This window comes from Orbicella franksi, chromosome 2 (genome assembly GCF_964199315.1).
Source record: "Orbicella franksi chromosome 2, jaOrbFran1.1, whole genome shotgun sequence".
Classification (NCBI taxonomy): Eukaryota; Metazoa; Cnidaria; class Anthozoa; order Scleractinia; family Merulinidae; genus Orbicella; species Orbicella franksi.
In genome coordinates, this window is record NC_138146.1 from 29,070,191 (window position 1) to 29,096,126 (window position 25,936).

General features: G+C 38.4%; 4 protein-coding genes across 4 annotated transcripts; 2 read left to right on the forward strand and 2 right to left on the reverse strand.

Annotated features, from left to right (window-relative positions):
* Positions 1–250: 250 nt before the first annotated feature.
* On the reverse strand, positions 251–2,514 carry LOC145469493 (uncharacterized). Its single transcript, XM_081453236.1, has one exon. The coding sequence runs from the start codon at positions 2,142–2,144 to the stop codon at positions 534–536; it is 1,611 nt and encodes a 536-aa protein (XP_081309362.1). The 5' UTR covers positions 2,145–2,514; the 3' UTR covers positions 251–533.
* A 993-nt stretch (positions 2,515–3,507) lies between these two features.
* LOC145472679 (meiosis 1 arrest protein-like) lies at positions 3,508–12,949 on the reverse strand. The gene is made up of 14 exons (XM_081454979.1): positions 12,895–12,949; positions 11,292–11,449; positions 10,679–10,787; positions 9,549–9,616; positions 9,061–9,174; positions 8,586–8,652; positions 8,258–8,335; positions 7,486–7,586; positions 6,929–7,060; positions 6,320–6,331; positions 5,086–5,237; positions 4,794–5,034; positions 4,573–4,698; positions 3,508–3,771 (listed from the first exon to the last, which is right to left on the reverse strand). The coding sequence occupies exons 1-14, from the start codon at positions 12,947–12,949 to the stop codon at positions 3,508–3,510; spliced, it is 1,677 nt and encodes a 558-aa protein (XP_081311105.1).
* A 209-nt stretch (positions 12,950–13,158) lies between these two features.
* LOC145479140 (26S proteasome non-ATPase regulatory subunit 13-like) lies at positions 13,159–20,445 on the forward strand. Its single transcript, XM_081457399.1, has 16 exons — positions 13,159–13,510; positions 14,530–14,608; positions 14,861–14,895; positions 15,693–15,748; positions 15,917–15,960; positions 16,113–16,199; positions 16,359–16,454; positions 16,628–16,703; positions 16,919–16,998; positions 17,428–17,506; positions 17,696–17,742; positions 18,117–18,179; positions 18,322–18,402; positions 19,080–19,125; positions 19,294–19,364; positions 19,682–20,445. Exons 1-16 carry the CDS (start codon positions 13,416–13,418, stop codon positions 19,775–19,777), a joined length of 1,131 nt encoding a protein of 376 aa, XP_081313525.1. The 5' UTR covers positions 13,159–13,415; the 3' UTR covers positions 19,778–20,445.
* A 266-nt stretch (positions 20,446–20,711) lies between these two features.
* On the forward strand, positions 20,712–23,581 carry LOC145469501 (uncharacterized). The gene is made up of 4 exons (XM_081453248.1): positions 20,712–20,919; positions 22,781–22,874; positions 22,963–23,024; positions 23,331–23,581. The coding sequence occupies exons 2-4, from the start codon at positions 22,805–22,807 to the stop codon at positions 23,544–23,546; spliced, it is 348 nt and encodes a 115-aa protein (XP_081309374.1). The 5' UTR covers positions 20,712–20,919; positions 22,781–22,804; the 3' UTR covers positions 23,547–23,581.
* The last annotated feature ends 2,355 nt before the right edge of the window (positions 23,582–25,936 follow it).

Below are 25,936 nucleotides of genomic sequence, written 5' to 3' on the forward strand. Positions count from 1 at the left end.
CGGCCGAAACGGCTGACTTTGAGTACTTTGTCATAATAAATTCAAAAAAAAAAACAACAACAACAACAACAACTCCATTCCCTGAAAAAGCGATCATGAAGTTTAAGCTGCCGAACATCGCTTACTTTCGTTTGATAAGAAATAATTGCGAAATAATTACACGAGAACTAACTTTATTTGAGGCATCCTGATCATCAATACCAAACTAACCTTAATCTTCAAGTGCTGGTCGGGGTTGGGAGGGGGGGGGGGTGGGGTCATAAGCTATACGTTTTGTTTCTGTTTCAACTCCTCCTGCGTTTAGTTGTAGGTAGCTTCAATATTTCAATATTTAAATATTTATTTAAGCTCATTTGCAGACTTTCTCTATCACAGAAATCAGTATTACGGAACTCACATGGATTCGCATTTCCATGCATAAACTGTATTCTGATCTGGGCTTGGTTAACATGTGAATAAAGGGCTTATAAAGCCCAGCGATATAAGTATATGCTAATTCTTTTATATTACTTCTTTCTTCATATGTTTTCCATTTACGGGTGACTAAACGGCATTTCACAGTGCTCTTTGAAGTCAGGGAAGCGCGCTTGGACAGCTATCAGCAGGCTTGTGCTCGACCAAACGACTATAGGAAGTGCGTTGATTACTGCCACTGTTAGGTGTCTCTTCCACTGTCTTCGCCACACTGCTGTAACAGCCCTGTTCTGATAGCGTGTCTCAATGGCTATAGATACGCTGGTAAAGAACCACTCAATCGCCAGTGGAACTGATGTGCTGATCGCAAATGACTGAAGTAACTGCAGTGGTGTCTTATCGTCCGTGTAAAAATGTTCATGCAAGTGCAAGAACCCGTTCACGGAAATAACAGCACTTGATTCAAACAACATGCTCAGTATAGCAATGTCCGCTGCAAGTCTCTCACGACGAGGAGTGCGAAAACGTCTCCAGGGAACTCGTCTCCTTTCATAAATTTGATAACTGACGTAATCTATCAAAACTAGCGCGCTTCTCTCGATGACCTCTGCAATCCCATGGATTATTCCGATTAAAGCGATTGCTTTTAAATTTTGAAGATCCACTTGTAGAAGCCTCAACATCACAGCTGACCCGTAATACAGCGGAACAAGCAGCACAAATGATGTTCCCGGATGACTAATTCTCCATAGGCCCTGGACAGAAAGGCGCGATACTCCTTTAAGAGCTACTGTGATTAGAGGGGCAAACACTGCGATATGGACTTTTCCTGCTTTGCTTTGTTTGGTGAACGCAGGATAAAGAAAATATGCTACCAGAATAGCCACGACTATACAAGAAACGTAGGGAACTATAATCAGCGACATTGTCTTAAATCTACTTGTTCTTGCCCCTGTCCAAAGACGTCTAGCGAGGACCAATGATTGTACAAAGTTACTTAACAGGAAAAGAATGTTTCCAGGGATCCTTTGCCATCGCGTTAACTCCGAATGAGAAATGCCAAAACCTTGAAGAGCTAGACGATATAGTGTGTCTAGGATGTAGAAAACGAAAGATATCAGAAAGATTTTTCGTTTCAATCCCAAAATCTGATGTGGTCGAAAGAAAAACAGCATATTAAGGAAAAACCATGTGTAAATGGGAATGCAGGATATGCTTTCAGAAATGGTTTTAGACCATTGAATCTTGATTGGTATCGATTGCTTTGGACGAGTTCGACATGTAAGCACGGCTTGATAATTGAGGTAGTAAAAAAGGATAGCCAAAATGCCGATGATGGCTGCACTTAACACGGAAATTAAAAACCCGAAACAGAGCGAGTACCAAACTGTTCGAGTTGAAGATGGTCTGAGTCTCTTCCAAGCCATTGATCTATCTTCTACCACGTGTTCTGTATCTTCACTGCTCTCAATTGCGCAGGCATCCGTAAACCTTGCCTGGCCAAGATTAGTAAAGTACTCAGTGCTAGAGACTTGTCCGTCGCTGTACTCCTGACAAATAAGCTCATCAACAGGTTGACAGTACCATTCCATGCCCGAGTCTTGTAGAATATCGTAACCGCACATCTGCGGAATAATCTCGGCTTCGTTGGGATTAACGTGTTCCGCCACACTACGTGTAAAGCTGAAAATGAGGCCGCCACAAACTTCCACAAGAGTACTGCCAACCATTCTCGCTTATATCTGTTAAAATACCGTGTTCAGGGACGATCCACGAGCGACCTTCAGCACCGAGCTTCATGTAATAATGCACACGAAGCTTACAGAGATCGTAGTCTCACGGCTTAAATTTAGCTTTTCGACAAGTCAAGGTTTGTCTTTTAAGACAAAAAAAAATATGCCTTCAGCACTGGGTTTCATTGGGTTAATAGAGCAAACGAAACTAAGAGAGATCATGTTATCATGGCTCAAATTTAGTTTACAAAATCTGATCATATGACAGGTTTGGTTCTTACAGGTTGAGCAGTTGTTTTGCAGCAAGCTATGTAAACACGGTTGCCGAAATAGAAAGTCATTTTCGTGACCCCCGAGGTTTTTTTTTTTTCTAATAGGAACTAAATCATGAAAGCTGAATTTATGGATCACATCTCCAGCAAAGATGTAAGTCAGTTGATTTGTTACAAAGTTTCCAATATTTCTATGACTAAATGGAAATAAGGAAAGAAAGTTTTAGATTGTTTTCCAAAAAATAAAACTTTTTAAATAATTTACTTCGTTTATTCAACCAATCACCGCCTGTTGCATCTTCATTTCCTGGTTTCTCGTGAGACTGAATGAAGGTTTTATCACATGTAACTTCTTAATTTTTTAAGTTGCAAACTTTCCAATGCTTCCCTTGTTTCTATGTAGTATTTTTGACAACAGTTAAAGCTTGAGAATGAAAAGTGAATTAGTTTCACAGCTATTTGAATTGCCTTCGAATACAGCCACCCCTCGGGTTTGTCCATCACCTCTCCCAGAAAACAAAACAATCCCAATTTTAATTAAAATAGTGTTTCTTGGCGTAATATTGAAGTTGCAGTAGAGGTTAAATAAAGGAAGAAGATGTATAGGGTTAAGTGGTTTTGAAATTGTTTGTACTCAAGCTTAAATTTCTCCGTTCATTTACCAATCAGATGCTTTCCTTGTTTCAATCGATTTTCTTTTAATTGAGTTTGGATCATCGCAACTTTCTTAAATTTTCAGATTCTCAAAGCTTGATAATTTTCCGTTTCGAAACCTGTCAGCTAATGTTACGCAAAGTTGAATTTGCTGACAGCTATGCACACGTGTTTAATTAAAACTTGAAGTAATGTTTCAGTTTTCAGCTTCTCTTTCAATTATGTGATGATCTTTGGATATTTTCGCTATTTGCAAGACTATGAATGTAGCCTCAGGATAACTGTGTACTATTTCTTATGAATCACTCTTAGAGGTTCTTTATTCCAAACTCTTTAAAGATCACAGAATCAGACTCCAGTTCCACTATGACGCCACTTCTGGAACTTTTGCATTCGTGAGACGGGGAATTGCTCATTAAAAACGGGTACTCTGACTACAAGTTATCAGGAAATGATGGTGGACTGCTGTTATAGAGACTTGCCGCAGAATTGGATCTGAAACGTTTAGACATGGAAAGCACGGTCCCAGCAGATCTAAACTCGTTTGTTAATTGCGGGGCTTGAGAAAGTGGATCTTTTGGAGCTGTAAATACCACTCGTCGCGCTTGAGCCCGCGGTGTTGCCCTTTTTGTTTGTTGATTGGTATCAGTGGTCACCGTTTGACAGCTGCTTGCTGCTTGCTTGGAAGCCTGGGATTTCTAGCAAATGTTAAAGTATTGCAATTAAAAGCTATCATACAAGGCTTTAAGAAACAGCGAATTTATAATCAGTCCAGCAAAAAGACGTTTTGATAGAGAAAAAAGGAGGGATGAAAGTTCCTTACGGTTTCTTTGGGGCTTGGATTCGGCCTGATGCCTTACTGATAAGTTGGGCGTTTAACTCTGGTATTTGTAGCATGAGATGGCATGAAGTAATGTTACTTTTCTTAATGGGAAGCAAGTCCATCGCCTCATTTATAGAGCGTTTTCACGTACGTGGCCAGCAGCCATGCAAAGTTATTGGAACAAAAGAAATTGTTTACATAAGATAAGAGTTCAACTCCTGCAGGATTGGTTTGGTTCACAAACATGGCCGCCGTTTCATTTTTGTTTTGTTTTGTTTTTTTTAGAAACAGCAGTATGGATGCCGTGACGTCGTGTGAAAACGTTCTATACTTACTTTATAGGATGGTCTGAATGCGAATATGATCATGCATGGTTCCGATCAGAGAAAATTATGCAGGCTTGAGGTCTTGGTGACAGAATTTATCTCCAAAATAGATCGAGTCCTTCTCAAGTTATTCTTAGATAACTCACGGTTTCGGAATTGCACAGAACAGGAGAGAAACATATTTTGCCTTACGAATCAGCCGGGACTATGGACGACCGTGTCTGTACATGTGTTTTTAGCTGATGGCAAATTTCAGAACACTGTTGGGCAAGAAGCGTTCCTTAGAAAGGTATCATTGCAAATAACTGAATTGTTTTCGGTGACATCAGTCTCTGGCCAGATTTACCAACCTGAGGTGCTTGAAAGCGCCTTTTCAGTGGTTTCGAAGCTGAATTGCTCTTTAGGGATTGAGAGATCAGACACTTGTATAGATCTGAATGAACCAGAAGTGGATTGTATGAATTGGAGAATTCGATCTGTGAAAAAAAGAAAAGAAAATGTCAACGTATTGTCTTTGGTGTCAAGGCTGCAGTTTACAGGTATTGAAAACTGCGAATAAATTTGGTATTACCTGGTCAAGGCACGAGGCTACAACCGACAGTGCGCTGTCGCTCGGTCCTGCCACTGGAGATTGAAAATCGCTAGGTAGCATCATTTCACTGACCGCGATAGACTTCAACAACAGAGAGTTATCAGATGGAAGGAGAAGGAAGTGTCCTTGAGGAGAAGCCCTCACAGCCTGCTGATGGCCATGTGAGACCACACTCTGACCACTGGTTCTCGCCAATAGCGACACACCCTTAATTAAATAAGAAAACAGCTAGTACAACTGAACTATCACACTTTCATAGTTATTTAGTTACTTTTTACCACTGCTGTGACAGTAGGAAATGTAGTGAAGTGTACATATTACCCGTTCTTTCAGCACTGAACAGAAAGCATAGAAGTGCTGCTGGTTGCTCTCCAGCTCTTCCCAATCCAGTTTCCAACACGATGTGGGTCGAACAATGTAAGGCTATGGAAAAGCAAAATAATCTTGAAAATGTTCTTAAATTTTATAACTTTGCGCTTTCGATCTAATTGCCTACTAATAAGCGCAGTATGCAGCTAATTATTTCTCTTTCATGTGGGACCTTAATGCTACTCTTTCTGGGCTGGCTTTGGAATGGCCTTTTTAAGCCGTTGCTTACCTCATAGTGAATGGCACAGGCAGTGAAAGCAAAATACACGGATAGACTACCCATACCACCCCAATCGAAGATGCAGATATTTTTACGATAAAAGCCCTCCCGAATATATGTAAGAGGTCTTAATGAAGACTAACATTTGTCCATGATATTATTTTACAATAAATTTCTATTTACAAGGCTAAAAAAAGTTAAAAGTAAAAAAAAACACCGAACGTTTTCGACACTAGGTCATCTTCAGGGTTAGGTGGGTAACCTGCAAACGTTTCTGAAGATGATCTAGTGTCGAAAACATTCGGTGTTTTTTCTTTTAACTTTTTTAGCCTTGTAAATAGAAAATTACAGTAAAATTTATTTCGATAGTAAATACAGTTGGACAGTATTGTATTTTATTTCATTGCAATAAATCAGCGACGTTAGCTTATCTGATCATTTTGATGACTGCGGATTTTTTTTTTTCTTAATTTTTTTATGTTTAGAGCGTTTTAACATAATTTTTTTTATACGCACATAACATTTTTCGGAACTTTTTTTCAACCTAAAAGTCCTGTTCTTTTAAGTATTAGCCCAACTAGTTTTGAAATGCAAAATTCCCTTCTGATAAGTAAGCCAACCCAAAAATGAACCAACCAAAAGAGGCCAAAACTAGTCCAGCGCTTGTTATGGAAATTTTATAGTATAATGATGGTTGGTCGTGGGAAGGAGTATATTCTAAGAACTAAGATGTTCTGTACGGAAATATCAGCCACCTTACTGTCTTGATAAAATTTGAGAGACTGATTTTTCCGTTCATTTGTAAGGCATTTATCAGAACCAGCGCGCTTTCTTTGGATTGCCATCGGACTGATTTTGCGCTGTGGACACTTAAATTCGTTGACAAGTTACCCATTTTCTTAAGTGTTTAACTCACCATCCCAAAGAGCTGGACGTAGCAGTGCATAAGGTGTCAACCAATGCAGAATAAAAAAACAAAAATAGAACAACATGAGTTACAACTGAGGAAAAAATCTGATAGACTGATAAACACTGATGCATGGAGGTCACGCCAAATCAAATGTAGAATGTAGATGAATGATGATTAAGTGACAAATACTGCTGGTGTAGAAGGTACGATAATTTTTTCTCCGCTTTCCAATGTTTCTTTCTCGTTTTTTTCGTATTCATGTATTATGTTGTTACTTGACTCGAGAGAGGTTTTCAATTGAGTGTTGGAAAAACAATCACAAATTATAGACGATCCAACTGTTTAAAACTGAAAGCAAAGACCAAAGTAACTGTGAATTACTTTCGACTTGAACCTCTCTACTATTTCAATTAAAATCGAAGTGTTTTTAAAAAAATGAAAGAAAACGATTCACCTATATCATGACACCTTTCTTTCTACATCTGACATGTGAACTAGCGTGACTGTGGTCACATGTCACATGTGTTGCAACAACTACCTTCAAAGGTCTTCAAATAATTTTTGTCATTTCCGATGAATTATTCAAAGCGCATTATCAATGTATTATTCTCTTACTATTGACTCACAAACAGCCTCTGTGTTGACGAGCTTCACGGCTGTCAGGTTGTATACCGGGTAAGTCAGTATATTGGGCTTTGTTACTGCAATTCCTTTGCTCGTGAGATTGGCCGATTCTGAGCACACAGTCTATTGGTTAAATTAGAAAAACGTTGATTTTAAAAGGAATCACCCATAAAATGCACAAAATATGATCAAGATCGATTTAATTCAAACTCTTAGCAGCGCGACTGGCAATGATGGACAAAACTCTGTGGTATTTTGCTCTTGGTATCAGCCTTGTAACATTCGCAAAAACACAAACAAACAAAACGCAAAATCAAGCTTCGATTATTGGAGCTTCCGATGATGTAAATGCATCATCAGTCGCCCACTTTTTTTTTTCAATATAGTATTCTTTTATTTTGACTACTTAAGATCCTCGCTAAAGATGAAATCCACCTCCATGTTAACATTCGAAGAAACTCGGTGCTTCTCTGTACCAGTATTACACTCCAGGTTACATAGCTCCAAGTGAATTGGTATATATATATTGAAGACAGAGATTTACTTACAAAGCAAGATTGGTAAGGAAGGTGCAAAGGGTTCAGCAAACGTTCGTGGAGATCACACTTTAGAGTGAGACCCGTGTCCATATGGTCTTGACTATGATCGCCTATCAAGTTGATTAAAATAATTTATAATTAATGCTAGAATACATGCGATCATCAAAAAGTATATATGTAACAGCATATAAACCGAAACGATCTGTATTTTCCTTATCTACAGGACCCTTTTTGGGAGTTTTTCTCAGTCTGCTGCGTCATTAGGATCAATTATTATTAGTAAACTATATTTTTGCATTGGTTTTACCCAAACGAAACCCAATAGAATTTGTTACTGACAATTTCCATTACTTTCTACATATCTCACCTTCACTATCCTGGGTAAACGCACTGGGTAGAGTTATCCGTAAGTGTTCTTGATCTGTACTACCGTCAAGCAGCCAAGTTTTAAAAAAGTTTTGAAAACTGAAAACATCTGCAACAGGAACAGGAAAAAAAACAAGACTGACGCTGTGTATAACTGAGTACGACATTGAGACTGAGGACAGACGTCAAGTAAATTAATTTTATATTCATTTAGGATTAAAAAGCACAAATCCAGGGCATAGTAATGAGGATTAAACAAGTATTTGAGCACCCAGTCTAAGAGGTCTGGCTTTTACGTCATGCCAGGCCAGTTGGATAGGAACAATGAGCATGGGATGTAACCAGTGACATTTATAAAGAAACATTCTAAGAGCTGAAATTGACTTTTAACATCAGAACACTTTAACTTTTCTACCTTTGCCCAGTGAAACAACGTCAACCAGGCCACCATCCATCAATCCGTCTTCGTCAGTCCCTGGTGAACTGTCATCTTCTTCAAAAATGAACAGTAATGGTGACAGAGATAATTAAAGGCAGTGAAATGCTAATACCTTTCGGGTATTTTTTTTTACCGGTGCTTCGATTTCTCAATGCTGAACGTTGTGCTGTCTGTGCTTCTTGTATAAGCCCAGAAATAAAGGCTGTCAGCCGATAAATCAAAAAACTAGAATTCGAAACAATAGAGACAAAAGGAAAAGATATTTCTCTAGCTAGTTTCTTTTCAACTGACTGCTTTTTCTCACCGGACCGGGTATCGTCATCTCCTCTGTTTACTTCTTCACAACTTTGCACATTGACCAGCTGGATTTTCTGAAGTCGAAAAGTAGTAAAATCCCAGATGACTTTAAAGGTTTCATTTCGCACGCATGGTTTTAATATTTTAGTACTTCATCTAAACAAGATAAATTAAATAGAAATAGTAACTGGAATGGTCTCAAAAGATATCTGTAAGTTCTTATTCTATTTCTACGCTAGCTCATGAGGGTAAAATAAGGTGAGTTGTGAAAGTTGTTAATGATAAGTTGAAATCAGATTTTATCTAACTGTCAGATAAATCTAATATTATTTCTTTTGGGTCGAAAAAGCCTACATATTTTTTCGATAATTTAGCCTGTTAACTCTGATCTTTCCATTGCATTTGGATAGGAATCATCTTTGCTGACTTGGGTAAATGAAGCTGCATGTAATCAATCGCACAAAAGATATCTATTCACTAACCTTTAGGTTGTCGAGTTCAATATTCTTGGAAAACTTTTCAATGTGTTTCGTGACAGAGGTGGCTGTTCTGCTGGTAAGAAATATTATTTCTAGTTGACAACTAGATGAGCTCATCTAAGAAATAAAAATTAAAAACAAATTTCAATAAATATTACGATATAAAAGACCCATTCTATGCCACTCTGATGCATGCACAGAAATTGCAAAGGAGTCATATCATGGGCTTGGTCAATATCGAGACAATGACGAAAAAACTGGATCTCGTTTTTCCAAGTTTGGTTATTAAAGAATAAGAAAAACTACCAATCAAAGTCAATCTACTAGTCTGAACAGCTTAGGTTTGATAATCAATCTAACTATAGCAATTCAGAAATACTTGCCGCCAAGGAGACTTGGTTCGTCGAAAATGGACTAAGGACAAAGTAGCTGTAATGCAAAGATAATGATTTGATTTGGGAAGGGTAATCATGGTAGCTGTAGTTTCTAACCTGCCTCAGACTTTGCGATTGTCTTTTGAACTGTGCTGCTGTTTCTTTAAGCGCTTGTAGAATAACATCTTCAAAGAAAATAAATATTGAACAGGTATTATTAAATGTGGTTTGTTAATTTTAATCTTGCCAATGAATGTACATGCGTAATCGAAAATCGTTTCTTTATATTTCTGATATTATTTACTGCTGTTAATTCAAGCTGCTATACTTTGACGAAACAATATTTATACCAATATTCTTTAAGAAGTGATCTTACAATATTGGTATCATACAAATGCCCAATCATTGGTGGACAAGTTGTGGTTATTTCCATGACTAACGTGTTACCATAGCAACATTAAAACTTCAATTTTTGTATAGGTGTTTATAACTCAAAAACGAGCTCCTTGACCTCCATTTTTTTACTATCAAGTTGTAATAGGCATGTTAAGATATACCTTTGCACGAAGTTTAAAAAACTGCATAGGTAAAAGGTTAAGTCTACATACGAACCAAGTGGCCCATCAGGCTGGAGCTTATCTCGGTTTCTGTAGCATGAAGTGACTAGGAGTATGTCTACTCCCCGTGGATGGGATGCTAGTCCATCGCAGGGTTACCCCCAGCATTAAGTTCTCCGGTACCCATTTATACACCTTGGTGGGGAGAGGCTCTGTGAGAGCAAAGTGTCTTGCCCAAGAGCACAAAGCAGAGTCCCCGGCCAAGGCTCGAACCTAGACCGCTCGATCCGGAGACGAGCGCACTAACCACGAGGCCACTGCGCCTCACTGCATGTAGGGGATATAAAGCCATCTTAAATTGACGAACAAATTTAACGTGCTCTTCCTAGTAGACCACGATATCCAAGATATTTTTTCACCCGAGTCTTCACAGTGATTGAAAATGCATACTAGGTGTGTCCACAGACCACCAAAGCGTCGTATAGGAGTGTGTATGGAGTTCTATGAAAGTTTGTAAAAATTTCAATTTTAAACGAAAACAATAGTATCTCAATTTTTACTTCAAACAGCAATAATTGAAACCTGAAGCCAAAAGCCTGTGTCTGCTCGTTATATTGATCTGATACGCACCACACACATCATCTCCAAAGGGGTGCTTTGTCTAACTGACATCATTTTGAATATTCATACCTGGTGCACACGGATTAGCCGACTTTTCTTTAAAAAGTAACTTGAGTTCCTCAAAGGCAGTGTGGAGCCTTGGAAAGTTACCTCTGACATGTTGCAATCTAAACAGGTTCTGAAACGATTATGGTCACATTACTGCTTGTTTATATCGTGATTGAGACGTAATTGTAAAGATATTTAAAACATATGATGGTCTTTTTGGAAGTGATATGCATGATTCAAGATCTTCTGCAGGTAACTGAAATCAAGCAATCAGATCAATACTGCCCAAATCTCAACCAAATCCATGGTTTTTCGCTAGAGGGCTAACTATTTTAATGGTGAAAGGTTGAAGTCAACTTTAAGAGTTCAGTTGATCGGTCCCCCTCGACCTAGCCAGCTGCCACCACCTTTTTATGACAGCCAATTTCCTTTAAGTCCAAAATTCTGAGTCAGGGCATGTGGTTTTTTTTAGAATCCCTGACGTCACTCAGTATCAAAAAGATGGCCGGCATTTTCGTTCCACTCATTTTTTCGGATTGGATAATAACTAACGAAACCTATTTCGCCTGCGTTTTTACCTCACTGTTGAAATAACATAATACAGTAAAACTATGCCAAAACATACTTAACTCACCTCTGGATGGTCTGTGAGTGCAAACAATCCAAAGAATGGTGTTCGGCAAGGTCCGCTCAGATGAGTCACAAGTGCAAAGAAATTCACCAAGGCATCATGAAGGTATTCACATGTATCAGCATCAAATGGAGGACTGTAGTCTACCAGTAAAACTCGAGCTAAAAGAACACATGTAAGACACTTTTCCAATAGCTTACAACTTATTTTGTCTTAGCACATACGAACGTGTAAAAGCAGTTTGGGATTAAGGTGGTGTTTCAGGGGGTTGAGGGAGAAAGGGAGGTATGAAGGGAGCAGGGGACTGATTGAAGCAAAATGGACCATTTTTGTGGTGGAAAAAGTTATCGGTTCTAAAAAAACTCTCGGGTTACGCCGGCGGGCAAATGAAACTCTTAGCTATTCATCAAATTAAAGTCGACTAAGGTAAATTAATCGCCGTAGCGAGTTTGTGAAGCTGATGTTTCTAGTGTTAGTCCTCCGTCAGAGCAAAGATTACAAATCACTTCGCAAGTAGTCCTCGGTTCTGTTTATTTTTCTCAGGGCTTGTTGTCTGTGCGGCACGTAAGCATGCGAAACCTTGTACAAGGACTTATTATATGGCAAGCTCCGCGAGCGGGCAAGATAAATCAAATCCTGCGCTGTGATTGGCTACCCGTGCGGGCAAGATGGGGCTATCTTGCCCGCTCGGGACTACCCGCCGTGTCCCGCAAGAAAAATTTCCCCGAAAGCCATATAATAAATCCTTTATTGACCAAGCTTGTTCGGTCAAGATGGCTGGATATTGGCCTCGTTCTTTTTTTGCGAGTTTATGGACCTCGACTCCGTCTCGGTCCATAAACTCGCAAAAAAAAGAACTTGGCCAATATCCAGCCATCTTGACCTCACACTTGGTCAATAACCCATATTTATTATATGGCTAGCTCCGTGAGCGGGCAAGATGAATCAAATCCAGCGCTGTGATTGGCTACCCGAGCGGGCAAGATGGAGCTATCTTGCCCGCTCGGGACTACCCGCCGTGTCCCGCGAGAAAAATTTCCCGAAAGCCATATAATAAATCCTTTATTGACCAACCTTGTTCGGCCAAGATGGCTGGATATTGGCCTCGTTCTTTTTTTGCGAGTTTATGGACCTCGACTCCGTCTCGGTCCATAAACACGCAAAAAAAGAACGTGGCCAATATCCAGCCATCTTGACCTCACACTTAGTCAATAACCCATACGTATTGCGAGAAGCGATGGCGATGCCTGTGCCGTTGTGGATTTTTTTCATTGTGAATCACTTTTGACCCTCGCTTGTGAACTTGCAAAACTGCCGATGGGACGAATCCCAGAGTTCTCCGACAGGACTACAATCAGAGACGATTCGCCGTGTTTGTTACACCTCATTTACCGATTATATTTATTGTTGTTGTAGTCGGTCAGTTGTTATTCGTAACATGCATGATAAGTGAATATGATTCAAACAAGCGTATCACGGGAAATTAATTTTGTATCCCAAAGAAAAAGGAAACAGTAAAATCAAATAAACTTACATTTTTATAAGTTTTTAAAAGCTTCGAAAACATATAAGCCTACCTTGTCAATATATATATTTTTTTCCTTACCTGGTTGTCTTAGAAATGCCGATCGGTTGGATTGCTTTTCTACTGTTTTTTCCATGTCGTCTTCCGAACTAAAATAGAACTGTGTTTTTTAGAAGAAATCTTATAAAAAAAAATATCAAGCTTATCCTGGATATACACGAAGTGCACGAAATGCGAAGGTTTTACTCGTCTAATTTTTTTTTTTTTTTTTTTTTTTATCCACGGAAGAGAGTGGTTTTAAAGGACTTACCTGATTTTGCAAAGTTTCTGAACCTTTCTCGAGTTTCTCAAACGTTTGTCGTCAAGGGAAAACAAGTAAGTTTTTGAAAATCAAACAAGCTGAACCCTTCTGAAAGGTAAATGCTCAAGTCATAAAACGTCTTTGCAAGATTTTGGCGGGAAATTGAACGCCGGCCGCACTCCAGATCAAAAGCTTAATTCTCCTGACATTCCCGCTGGTCAAGAAACGGCGGGCTCAAGTTCCATGAGATCGCCATTTTAGAAAATTTTACTTCAAAACGAACTGAATATTTCGTGTAAAAATGAGGGATGTGAAAGGATTCTTGAGTAGAAAACAAAGTGAAGGGGGACCTTTGGCATCGGAATGGGTTTCTTTGGGTGAACTGTACGAGAAAAAGTAGGTTTTGTGTAATTTTGAGTTTGTTAAGTTGAAGTGCTTAGTCATAGAGCTTGTCAAAGACTTTACTTGCTGAAACTTTCAAAGGTGTTCGTGTCAGTCATCAGTCTTTCTTTCAGTTTTATAGAAAACATCTTCACAGTTTAATCATTTTATATGCTTTGCTTCGTTACAAACCTGTGTGAACCAGGTCTTTTGCTACAGCGAGAGTGAATTGTGGTGCTTGTAGTCTTTTGCAATTGAATTATTCACTGAAGTTTCTGTTCCTTTGAACTTAGCTTGGAGTTGGAAAGTTACTACAGCCATAATTTCGTTTTATTGTCTATTGAAGCTTTGATGATTACTTAATTAGCTTATTTGATCGCATGTGGCCTCACTCGTCTTTTATACAGTCACGATCTTCATGTGGGGCTCAATTTGCTACTCTTGTGAACTTTGAGTAAGCTTACATGTACATGTCTGATAGGAGACGTAAGCTTAATTTTAAGAATTGGCAAGTGTATTTAGTGAGGACTGAGAACGACTGAATGCTTCATGTATTCACACACTATTCCCTATTCAGTATATTTTTTTCTGAATTTGACATGTCTTGTTATTTGTCTTCTGGTTCTGTCCTGTACTCTTTTACATGTAATCATGTAATGTATGATGTACAGTGTAGACAGCTTGCAGTCTGTCATTTCTCAAAGTGTCAGATAAGTGTTTATTTCCACAAATGTGAATCGAAAAAGGCAGTATGAATGAGAATGGCCTCTTCGTCTGAAGCATCTCACCCTATATTCCTGCCTAATTTTGAGAAAAAATAGACTGCAAGCAGTTTACATGTTGCATAAGAACCAATACAGAACAGAAAATATATATATATAAACAGTGATTAACTAATGAAATACATTATGTGTGAATAGTGTGAATTCCCTTGCCAATACAAATCTGATCTCCTACAAAAAAAAAAAGTTAATTATAAGGTGTTGCTTTCATTTTAAAATAGTGAAACATGAATGTAAAATGTTGTCTCATAGGTTATGGCATCAATTGACTCTGAAACTTACTGAGTTTGTCAAGAACGAGTACTTTGCCCAAAATGGAGGGCTAGTAGAGGTATGACAATGTTTGTGTTCATTAACTCTGAATGTACAACATCTGTAAAGCTATGGTTGGAAGAAATCATAGTGAAGAATGATGTCTGAAACTCCTTTCCTTCCAGTTTTTTTTTTTTTTTACATTTTCAGGGCTTTAGTTTACTTTATTGAGATTAATGAAAGAGTGAAGAACAAACTCTTCTCACTGCATTGTATTATCACCATGTAGACCGTCAATGGTAATTAACTTTAATTTTGCTTTGTCTTCTAGATGTATGATAATTTCCTTGCAGACTTTGAACACAGGTAATGTGGAAACCTGCAGTCATGGCTGAACCTTTTTGTTTTATAGTACTCTGCTACCTGTGGCTATTACAACTACATGTACATGTATATGAAAAAACATTTTGATAGCCCCATGCATTCATGATCTGCCAATGTATATTATACATGTATGCATGTACATGTACAAATGTATGTGGTCTTCTTGTCAAATCCAAATTTGTTAGGAACATAAGGTTGGCTCAACATCCTGATCACTGGGGTTGCCAATGCAACCATTTCGTGTCTTTCACTGGCAACTAACTTGTCACACTTTTCACTGAAATACTTTTGCTACTTAGGGGCCAGCTGGCCCCAAGGTTTTTTCCTGAAAGTCGAACCCTACGCTGTGCTACATGTAGTTTAAACTGTAATAAGCAGAGCATGCAGCTCAGAATAACAAAGTTTTTCAGACTGTACATGACTGTATCAGCAAGTTCCTGCCCTAGACTATACATGTAGGTTGAAGCTCAAAGTGGTGTCAGCCACTCAAGTGTATTTATTAGCCCTGTTGACCTACTTTGTAACAACGTAGGTTGCTGCACAGAGTGGCAGAAACCTAACTGCTTGAAAAAGTCACACAAATGAAGAATTTATTGGTAAAGTATAAAAAATAATAGATATACATCTATACAACTGTTTGCTAGTGGTGTCTGGACTGCATGTATCTGCTTTTCATTAACTGATTGTCAAGTACTTACTGACAGCATCGTATTATTAACAAATGATGATCAATGCTCCTAGAGAGCTCTCAAATGTATTCTTCTCCTTTTAATTCCCAGAATAAACATGCTTTCCCTCATGGAAATCGTGATATATATTATAAAGGAAATAAAGGGTAAGTGTTTACTATTTTCAGTGTCATTGCTTGTTGAACACATACATGTACATGTACTATACATGTACATGTGTGTATAATGCATGTTTGTAGACTTGACAGTAGTGGCAACATGTCATCAAAGTGCATCTGCCCTTTTTATTCTGATTACACTTTCCTTCATTTTAGAACCAGAAACTGCTATTGAGTTCCTTGAAAGGGAAAAAGAAAAGGTATGATTGTGCATGATTATGAATTGACTTACTCCACGTTAACTTACCTTCACTGAATTTGTTATCACTATTTGCTCTTTTAGAACTCTTACATATATGTAGGTATTGTTCAGTGTGAGAGCATTTATATTCTACAACTTTCTTTGTTCCAGATCAAAAATGATATAGAGGCTGAAGTTCTGTGTATGACAGCCATTGGTAACATTAAACTTCAACAGAGCAACATGGAAGAAACAAAGGTGTGAACTTATCTTTTTGTTACATTTGAGTTTGTAATGTTTATTATATGCAATGTACAGTATGTTACTGTACAACCTGTACCTTGGCTTCATTTCTTGCCATTCAAATTATTTGTAAATCTACAATATACATTTGGGTTACCTATCAATTTTTTTCAGGCACTGGTTGAACAAGCAAGGGGGATGCTGGAGACCATAGATGGAGTAACTACAGTTCATGGACGGTTTTACGAACTGTGCAGTAACTATCACAAAGTGTGTGTTGCAAGTTTACACTCTCACACATAATAGACCTATTTTTTTAAAATTTAAATTATACACATAATCACTGGCTTTAAACTATGAAATTCTCATTATGCAGCTGGGGTATTTTGAAGTTTGCTTTGATTTAATACATTGCTTACGGTAAATTTTTCTTGTCTTGTTAGATTACTGGTTCATATAATGACTACTACAGAGATGCACTGCGTTTTTTAGGCTGTGTAGAAATAAGTACCATGGCAGGTCAGTTGTAAATTACATGTACTGTGTTTAAGGTAGTATTGTAGATGACACAACTTAAAAATTTACATGTACAGTCATTAAATATGTGTTTACATTTTGTGCCTAGACTTTAGGTTTTTTTACATGGACAAGTCATTAAATGCGTTTACATTTTGTGCCTAGACTTTAAATATTTTTTTGAAAATGTGATACAATGTTCTCTGTGTCATTGCTAGTTGGTGAACAAGTAGATAGAGCCCTACACCTTTCTCTAGCAGCTTTACTGGGAAATGATATCTACAACTTTGGAGAACTGGTAGGTCAACACTACATTGTAGCTCAGCCTCACATAATTTTTCATTAAATCCTTTTTGTATGCATGTGTACAGTCTTTGTGTTTCCTGTTTTATAGTGATTTTTACCATTTTTCCCAACTTTTTTACATAAACTATATGTTATTTTCTGGGGATAACCTTGCGATGGACTATCATTCCATCCGGAGGGGGGGTGGGGAGTAGAAATACTCCTAGTCGCTTCATGCTACAGAAACTGGGATAAGCTCCAGCCTGATGGGCCCTCTTGGCTCGTATGCAGACTTCACTTAATGGATACATGTATACTATCTATACATGTATGTTTGTTTGGCACCTTGTTATTGACCAGAGGTCTTTGTATCACCATTACACATGTACAGATGTTTGTGTATGTCTTACAGGTGTACAGTGAATGTTTGTTACTTTTCTAGCTTGCACATCCTGTACTGCAGTCCCTCAAAGGAACAGAGCACGAATGGCTAATAGATCTTCTCTTTGCATTCAACAGTGGTATGTACAGTAATGAGTTCCTTGTTGGTTGAGACATATATATATGTACATGGTGGCATTAGAGTTATTATAATAGTGTATGTAAGTCTTGAAAATGTATTGATCAGAGCCAGCTCTGTCATGAAGCAGCTTTTTTTCTCATAGTTTTGTCGTGGTGCAGTCTTTTCAGAACAATCTGTTGTTTTGCAGGTGACTTGGCCAAATTTGAATTGTTGAGACCTCAGTGGCAGAAACAGGTGCTATTATTGTAGTATAATGCATTTATACAATAGTGATGTAATGTGATGTAATTCTACTGCATATCAGGTCCATACATAGAGTAATTTCCTCTCCAATAATAGTCATTTCACAGTCATCTATAACCAAGTAGTGGTAATTTTGAGTAGTCAAGGCATTACTGGCCAAATTTCAACAGATCTGTTGTCATTCGTCACCATTTTATTGGCCTCCATGTTGCTGTTTTGATTCTATGTAGCTACATCAGAATTTTACCTAAACAGGGCCTCTTGAACGGCTTTCACTGGGTTCAAGCTAAAACAGTGTAATGATCTGTGGTGTTGCTGAATTGAATGAATGCTAAAATATCAATGTTTTGCTGGTTTGTCTACAGGCTGACTTGAACCGCAACTACAAGAACCTAAGACAGAAGATCAGCTTGCTGTGCTTGATGGAGGTCTGCTCTTTTTGTTCTTTTTTCTTGAAGCATTTTCTCTCACTCATGTAGTAATTCTTTGCTTACACACAATGTTTGTAAGTAAATGTAAGGTAACTTGCTTTTTCAAATGACAGTCATTTTCAATTGTTTATTCCCTTAGTTGACATTCAAAAGACCCTCTCATGACAGAAACCTTACATTTGCAATGATAGCAAGAGAAGCACAGTTACCCCTTGAAGAGGTAAGAACATGTAGACTGTATGGTATTCTAAACTGTACTATGTGTCTTAAGATAAAATTTCTTTGGCTGGTTAAGCAATCATTGAGTACCAGGACAAAGAAGCAGCTAAATATATTACATTTTAGTATCACCCAACTAGTGGACTAATGCAAATCCTGCATTTTAATTGGCTACGCTACTAAAGGACTATTGGTAATAGTCCTCGAGTAGCAAAATTGGCCCAATCAAGCGTGACGCTTTCTTTCGTTTTATTCCCAAATAAATATTTCTTCAACTTGCATTTGCTACCTTTATTATTGCCTTTTCTGTCCGACTAGTTGGGTGATACTAAAACAATTAGACCCTTCGCCCTCAAGGGCCACGGGTCAATAGCCCATGAGGCGAAGCCGAATGGGCTATTGACCCGTAGCCCAAAAGGGTTACGGGTCTAATTGTTAAATAGTGGTTGTATGGACATGCAGTCTGTTTTAGACTCCAATTAGACCCCTTCTTCTTCACCTCCTTATCCCCCTCTTCCCCCTCTTCCTCCTCTGCTCTTTTCTGGATTGTCCAGAGAGATAGAGAAAAAGTGGCTATGTCAACAATCCAGTGAGAGAAATACTTGCACTCTAGGGACGGCTCTGGTCCTGCTCAGAATACGCGTTAATCCATCTTGGTTTCTTCTTTCTTCAATACAGGTAGAGCTCCTTGTAATGAAAGCTTTATCACTTGGCTTAGTAAAAGGTAGGGTACATTCCTATATCATTCAAACTATCAGTGGTATTTTCTAAGTGTGTTACTTGTCACTTGATGATTATTTTATTTTGCTACCTGTCTGAACCCAACACATAAATGGTAAATAGTCAGTGTCACAGTCAGTTGATTGTCAAACACTCTTTCATTTGTCACCAGGCTCCATTGACGAGGTTGAACAGATGGTGCACATGACTTGGGTACAACCACGAGTACTCGATCTGAATCAGGTAAATGATAACAACTTTAATTGCGCTTTTCGTGTCTTTGCTTGCGCAAAGGTGAAGAATGTACAATGTAGTCAGTACGGGAGCTTCATGGGTTTTGCACCTTTAAGGTGGAGGTGATCTCTTTTTCGTTAGTCATGTCTGTGGCTGTTTCAAACATAAATCTTCTAGTGATGAACTCTTTCTTATTCAGCCTTGTTGCAGATGTTGTTACAGCATGCCATTTGTAGGAACCCGTTCCTTTTATATTGCTACCCAACAGCCATGCTTTTAGCAACTACTCGTAATAAAGCGACTTTAATTTTGTTTATTTTATGTAGATTGCTCACATGAGGGATCGTTTATCCGAGTGGTGTGATAAGGTCAAGACTCAAGTATACTCTGTTGAAGACCAAGGTCCCGAGCTCCTGGTGTAAATTAGACTTTCTGCCGTCGTAATTGTAATAAATAAAAGTTGTCAATGGTGTCAGTTGTTGGTAGATGTCTACGTTGTACCCCTGGTTTAAGAGCGGAATTTTTTGAGAGACTTTTACCTTTTTTCTGCGTGAAGTTGAGTTTTCCTGAGTTTTTGCCTTAACTCGAAGACTGAGCACCCTGTTTCACAGTTTGCCATTGCTTAAAATGGAAACACTACTGGACCATTTCTCCACTTCAAGCTGTTCATTTATATATGTGAACGATATTTTATGGCTGTACATCACTTCCCATTTGAGCCTGTCAGGGGAACGTAAACTCGCAAATGACCTTTTTTACAACGCATGTCATTCATTTGGAAATGTGTCGGGCAATCATAATCAAAAATTACGTTGTAAACGAAGTGATGACGAGCAGACGAGAGACTAAAAGTATTCAATTCTATAACTTGGTAATAGAGCTGCCACGGGACATTTTGGAACCACCCTATCACCAGATTTTTGTTACCTTTAATTTACCGTGGCGACCTTCGGGATAAGGTCCCGGGCACAGTGGTCTTGCCATATGTGGGCTGCACTGATTTTGAAAATTGCTTTTATCGTCTTTCATCCAGATACATCGCTCACGGATTGGCTAAAAACCCCAAGCAACTACTATGGGAATTTAAAAGAGTTTGTCAGGCTCAAGGCCCAAGAAAATTTGTTGCTCATGATAAATAAAATCCTACAAATCGTGTTCTGACGGAAATTGTTCCGTAGAATTTTATTTTTAACGCGCATGTCTGAAAATAGTCGCTTTTTCCGACGCAACTGTTTTCATAAATTTCGTTAACTGCGCGGGTGACTCACAAAAATATTGATTCTGAAAAGGCATTTCCATCGTTGTTTATTACAGGTTTTCCAATAAACATTCTGTGAAAGAGCACGTAACATAAAAACATCGCGCAGGGTTGAAACAAAACAATTTAAGTTTGACTTAAACAAAAGAATTGCGTCTTTACCGAGAAATCGATGCCAAAAGAAGAGAGAAAGAGATCCACATTTGTTGGTTAACAGTGTTTGAGCGGTTTCTACTTTGTGAAAAGCATAAGGGAAGGACTTCAAGGGGAAGACGATTGGAAAAGAAGGCAAATAAACAGCAAAGTGTAAGTAAAACGATTGTTGACTTAAAACGTCTTGACCTTTGTTCTTGAAGAAGCTTTTAGTGTGTGTAAAGAAGAGCAATTTGTTAAATCTTCCCCTTGACTTTGTAACATCTTGGATAAAGTGTCATGATGAAATTCCAGTGTTTAACATCTTCAAAGGGTGCTCTACGAACTATTTTAATAATACATTCATATATTCTCCGGTCTAGTCTGATCTTATCAAAGGAAAAACAACCCCAAAATGTTCGGTGTGTTCTGACCGCTTAACGGACAGTATGAGATGTAAGATTTTTCTTGCTGTCCTCGTCCTTGGATATTAGATCTTAATGGTAAATATATGTACTTGACTAAAATCTTCAATGTTTAGTGAAAGCACATGTGCGAGCTTACTATCCAGCACCTACGTCAGTCTGAAAACAATGGTTTGAATTTTTTTTTTGACAGATACCTTGCCAGCAGTTCTTATCGTTGTTATAGTTTGATGATTGTAGTTTTTTCCAATTTATGGTTGGTTCCAATTTTCTTTTGATAGTAAACACAACATTTGAGATTCAAGTAATACATATTGCTACGCTCTAGCTTAATTTGAAAGTTTTGACTGCGTATCTGTGTTGCAAGTTTGAACCTTATTTTATATCTTGTGTTCTTGATTGCAAGACGTCCATTTTGTGCATTTCCAGTGCTAATCACCTGCAATCCTTCTTCCGCTATATCCCTGGTCAATTCTGCAGTTTTATTTGGATCAACTGAAAAATGTATTCTTATAATTCGTGATTTATTTCAGTAGGGCTTGTAAAGACACTCTTAAGCTAAGAATGCTAGTAAAGAAATAAAAAAAACTACTCACTTTGAGTTGAATCACTATTGCACTTTTAAAGATAGAGTTTTCGCTAGACCTACGTCACTGCAAACGAAACAGTAAACGTCAGAGTGTTTAACGTTAAGATTTATGATCTGAATCAGTTTCAAATCAATAATCAACTTGTTATAAGAACAACCTAACAACCTAATTTGACGGCTTAATATTTTTTAATATTTTACTATTTTCATTCCTTTATCATATACATGTAAAATATGTGTAAATGTCCTCTATATAGTGTAAATAAAGAATTAAATTGATCATGATGGATAAGGGGTCATTAGGATACAACACTTTTGACTTAAAACAAACATTTGACCTAAACGAAGAACAAACCTAATGGAAACAGCCATTTGTAAAGACTTGTAACATGTGGACACTCTTGGTGGGTAATTCCTGAGAATGTATGGACAATTTATTTATTTTCAATGATTCAGTTTAACCGACTATTCATCAGTCTAAAAAAACATTTAACATTTCACACTTGCCACAAAAGAACTTTGTCATTGTTGTATTGGTTATTATTGTATTGTGTATTTATTATCTCCACCCAGTGGTGTGCAAATAACGTGCAAAGTGAATACAAATATCTCACGATATTTGTTGGAAACCGTCGAGTTAACACCATGATCAAGTTCGTTCTCTTGTCCATCATCAACATAAAACACAATGCGAGAGACAAACGCTGGATAATGATTATCATATAAGGCATTTGCGGTATTTTGACTCGCCCAAAGGCTGGCGAAATAAAAATACGTCGCTAAAGAATACGTGAAATTGAACACTAAAATGTCTGATAACAAATATATTTTATTTAACCTTTCTCACCAGATAAGACGTACACGATTTGTGACATTGTTACCATCGGCGGATTCACACTGAAAGGGAAACCTCCTCTCGTAGGCTTGCAAATATATATGTCATCGAGCCAGTTTAAGAATCTGAATCTTCAACTCGTAATTGTCATTATCATTATGTTTTGACACTTTACATCTTTTGCAGCGATGTAGGCTGTGCAGTCCCACAATGCACACGTCGATTTGGTGCTCAGCTATCGTCATTCTTCTTTTGTTCCTTGCAGTGCAATATGGAGACGGTAAGCTGCCATGGGGCATCACTTGCTTTCACTGGAACATTCTTTTAATTATCGCACAGGGACTGACTTAACATTGTTCTTTCAATAGGCAAAACGGGAGCTCAAGATAAGGACTTCCCTGATGGTGAAATGGAGAAAGAATCTGAGAGGGTAAATAATCTCATTGTTTCAATTTCAGGATTTTAACTAATTTATGAACTAAGTGTTACGGCTTTTTTTAATTTATTGAGTCGATATTTGTTCATTTGTTACTTAATGAGCCTTGAATTTGAGCTCAACTTTTAATGGCCGGCATGCCTACTGGTGTACAAGGATACATGTTCAAACGGCTTGATACTCCCGGCTGAACGCGAGAAATGTCAGGAGCACCGTTTTTTATGTTCAGTATAACTCGTTTGTCAATAATAGAGCTGCAGTGATAATGTTTTGACTTCATGTCTTTTTTCATGTTTGCAGTCAGAGATCCCTCGACACCACCGCAGCCGTGAAGCACACAGTCGTCATAACAGGAGAGCCGAGCGTGGCCGCTACCGCTCTGTCCTAGCAGTGGGCGTTGGTTGCGCGGTGGCCGGCGGCTGGATTTGCTTGGCAACTGTTGTTTATGTGGTACGCTATCTTCGCGCCAAAAGGAATGCGGCTGCTCGTGGTTCCTCGTCTGATAGCTTGACGTAAATCACAGCACTCTATAGAAACTTTCAAAGGTTCCTAACGGCCAACTCAGTTGCGTTTTTACTTTGGCTCTAAGAGTTTCAGAGGTTTCGTGAAATTGCGTTACTATAGCAACGGAAAACTGGCGCGTTGTAATTGTTAAACAAGAAAAACTATTTTAAATATCTCTGTTGTACACTGTATAATACTTTATATTTACTTACCATTTGTAATGTTGAGTTCAAATTTATTCCCATGTAAGATTGAGAAGGTAGAATTACAGGAAAGGCTACGAGCATTTTACTTATCATTCAAAGTTGACTACCTAATTGTAAATGTTAATATTTTAACATGGAGAATCTCTTCGCATTAATATTGCCAAAAGGTCTTGCTTTAATGGGGGGTATGGAGTTTAATATATTCTATCACATTTACGGTTTCTTTGTTTGAAGATATCTGATTGTAACCATGCTAATTGTCAATCGTTGTATGACATGGGGTAGAGTAGAATGTAAGACGTTACAGATCAAATTTCAAAGAGCTGCAGAACAATGCCACGTGACGCAAGAATCTTAAAAAAGATTCAATAAGATAAAAAGAATTACTCACAGGGAGAATACATGTATTTGTGAATTAGTGCAATAGGTGAGGGGAAAAATAAACATTTAAAGAAATGCCTGTACTCTTGAAGTTACTTCATGACGGGACGCAGGGAACTTCTACTGTAATTACCGCAGAGAAATGGTAGGAAATTTTCCTAGTATTCCTTACATACTCTCACTAGGGTTCTTCGTCTTTCGGCCATGGAAGGCGTCATAATCTGTTTCAGTGACATGTCGATGATATTAAATAAAAAATAAACCAGAAAGGGCCGATGGAATATGAGACAAGCTTTAAAATGTAGTCACGATATTAATAGTACTTTAAAAGTAAATAGTGCGTTCGAGTCATTCCCGATGCTTTCAAATGATGGCGGACTCCACCGACGCCAATAGTCTGGAACAAAACAAGGTCATTATTAGTTCGTATATTGTGATCGTCCCGGTGAGTGTAGTTCTGAAAAGAACTGTTGTTGGTGACTGACGTTTCGACAACCTAAGCGGAAGTCATCTTCAGAGTCAAGTGAATAGTGTTTGTCAGTCGATGATGTTATAAGTCTGGTCCGTTGAACGTGATTGGTCAGTATAGCCATGATGGTATTGGCTGAAAGACTCGTGTAAAGTTTGTCATCAGTCATTGGTGGGTTTCGATCCATCTATTGTTAGTCAAGTAGGTCGGTTTTTGGTCCGTGTATTGTTTAAGTCGGTCTGTTAGAAGTCCGTTTGTCGGTTTCGTTTCTGTCGTGGATAAGTCGTTTGTAAGGCGCCGGTAGTTGTTGACATCTGTTAAGAGGCGTTTGTTCTAGGTTAGTGTACCAGCTTTCCAGAGTCAGTCGTTGAAAATAGTTTGTACTGTAGGTTAAGCACTGAGCAGAGTCCCAGTCAATGTTGTGGTTTGTCAGTTGATGATGTACAGCAATGTGATTGTTGGCATCACCATTTCTCGTGGCTCGTTTGTGTTCAGTCAGTCTCGTGTTGAGGTTTCTGCCAGTCTCACCAATGTAGGAAGCCTGGCAGTCGGAGCATTTGATCTTGTAAACTGCTCCCTGTCTGTCGTTAGGTTCGTCTCTGTCTTTCACGTTGGTCAGTAAGTGTCGTAACGTAGTTGTAGGCTTGTGGGATACACGAATGTTGTAGGGCTGTAGGATCCGTGAGATGGTCTCAGAATTGCCCTTAATGTAAGGTATAGTCACTGTAGTAACAGGTGTAGGGTTCCTGCTCGTAGCGTCAGCTTCAGTAGGTCGGTAAATGTTTCGTCTAATAAAGTCGGCGTTGTAGTTGTTTTTGTGAAAAACACGTTCAAGGTATCTGTTTTCGTCACGTAAGCTGTCCGGTGTGTCACAAACTAGTTGCACTCGTCTCGTCAAAGTCTTTATAGTCGTGGCTTTGTGTGAAGTCGGGTCGTAGGATGAACTATCGTTTAGAGATGCGCAACACTCGCGTTTTAGGCGCGGGGATCCCAACCAATGCCTACCTAACTTTTTAAAGATGCTACTTTTATCCCTCCCTCAAATCTGCACACAAGTATTTCACTTGTGGAAGTCTTCGGATTTGGACAGTGCTTGGGTGAGAGATTCTCGGCCATATCAACTTTCTTTTCTCTCGTAAGTTCTCGCGCGCTTAGATTTGCGCCACACTCGCGTTTTAGGTGCGGGGATCTTAACCAATACTTACTTAACTTTTTTAAAGATGCTGCTTTTAGCCCTCCCCCAAATCTAAACACGTGTATTTCACTTGTGCAATTCTGTCGCTTTGGACAATGCTTGGGTTAAAGATTTTCGCCCATTTATATCTTTTCTTCACTCACGTGTTTTC

What these genes read in the sequence shown, in the direction of transcription:
- LOC145472679 (XM_081454979.1), bottom strand. Translation starts at nt 12,949, where the DNA reads ATGGAAAAAACAGTAGAAAAGCAATCCAACCGATCGGCATTTCTAAGA. An exon ending in GGCTAATCCGTGTGCACCAG is followed by an intron (nt 9,617 to 10,678) that starts GTATGAATATTC and finishes TTTTCTTTGAAG; the next exon opens with ATGTTATTCTACAAGCGCTT. An exon ending in AGATGACGATACCCGGTCCG is followed by an intron (nt 8,336 to 8,585) that starts GTGAGAAAAAGC and finishes TCATTTTTGAAG; the next exon opens with AAGATGACAGTTCACCAGGG.
- LOC145469493 (XM_081453236.1), bottom strand. Translation starts at nt 2,144, where the DNA reads ATGGTTGGCAGTACTCTTGTGGAAGTTTGTGGCGGCCTCATTTTCAGC.
- LOC145469501 (XM_081453248.1), top strand. Translation starts at nt 22,805, where the DNA reads ATGCACACGTCGATTTGGTGCTCAGCTATCGTCATTCTTCTTTTGTTC. An exon ending in TGCAGTGCAATATGGAGACG is followed by an intron (nt 22,875 to 22,962) that starts GTAAGCTGCCAT and finishes TTCTTTCAATAG; the next exon opens with GCAAAACGGGAGCTCAAGAT. An exon ending in TGGAGAAAGAATCTGAGAGG is followed by an intron (nt 23,025 to 23,330) that starts GTAAATAATCTC and finishes TCATGTTTGCAG; the next exon opens with TCAGAGATCCCTCGACACCA.
- LOC145479140 (XM_081457399.1), top strand. Translation starts at nt 13,416, where the DNA reads ATGAGGGATGTGAAAGGATTCTTGAGTAGAAAACAAAGTGAAGGGGGA. An exon ending in GCTTGCTGTGCTTGATGGAG is followed by an intron (nt 18,180 to 18,321) that starts GTCTGCTCTTTT and finishes TTATTCCCTTAG; the next exon opens with TTGACATTCAAAAGACCCTC. An exon ending in GAGTACTCGATCTGAATCAG is followed by an intron (nt 19,365 to 19,681) that starts GTAAATGATAAC and finishes TATTTTATGTAG; the next exon opens with ATTGCTCACATGAGGGATCG.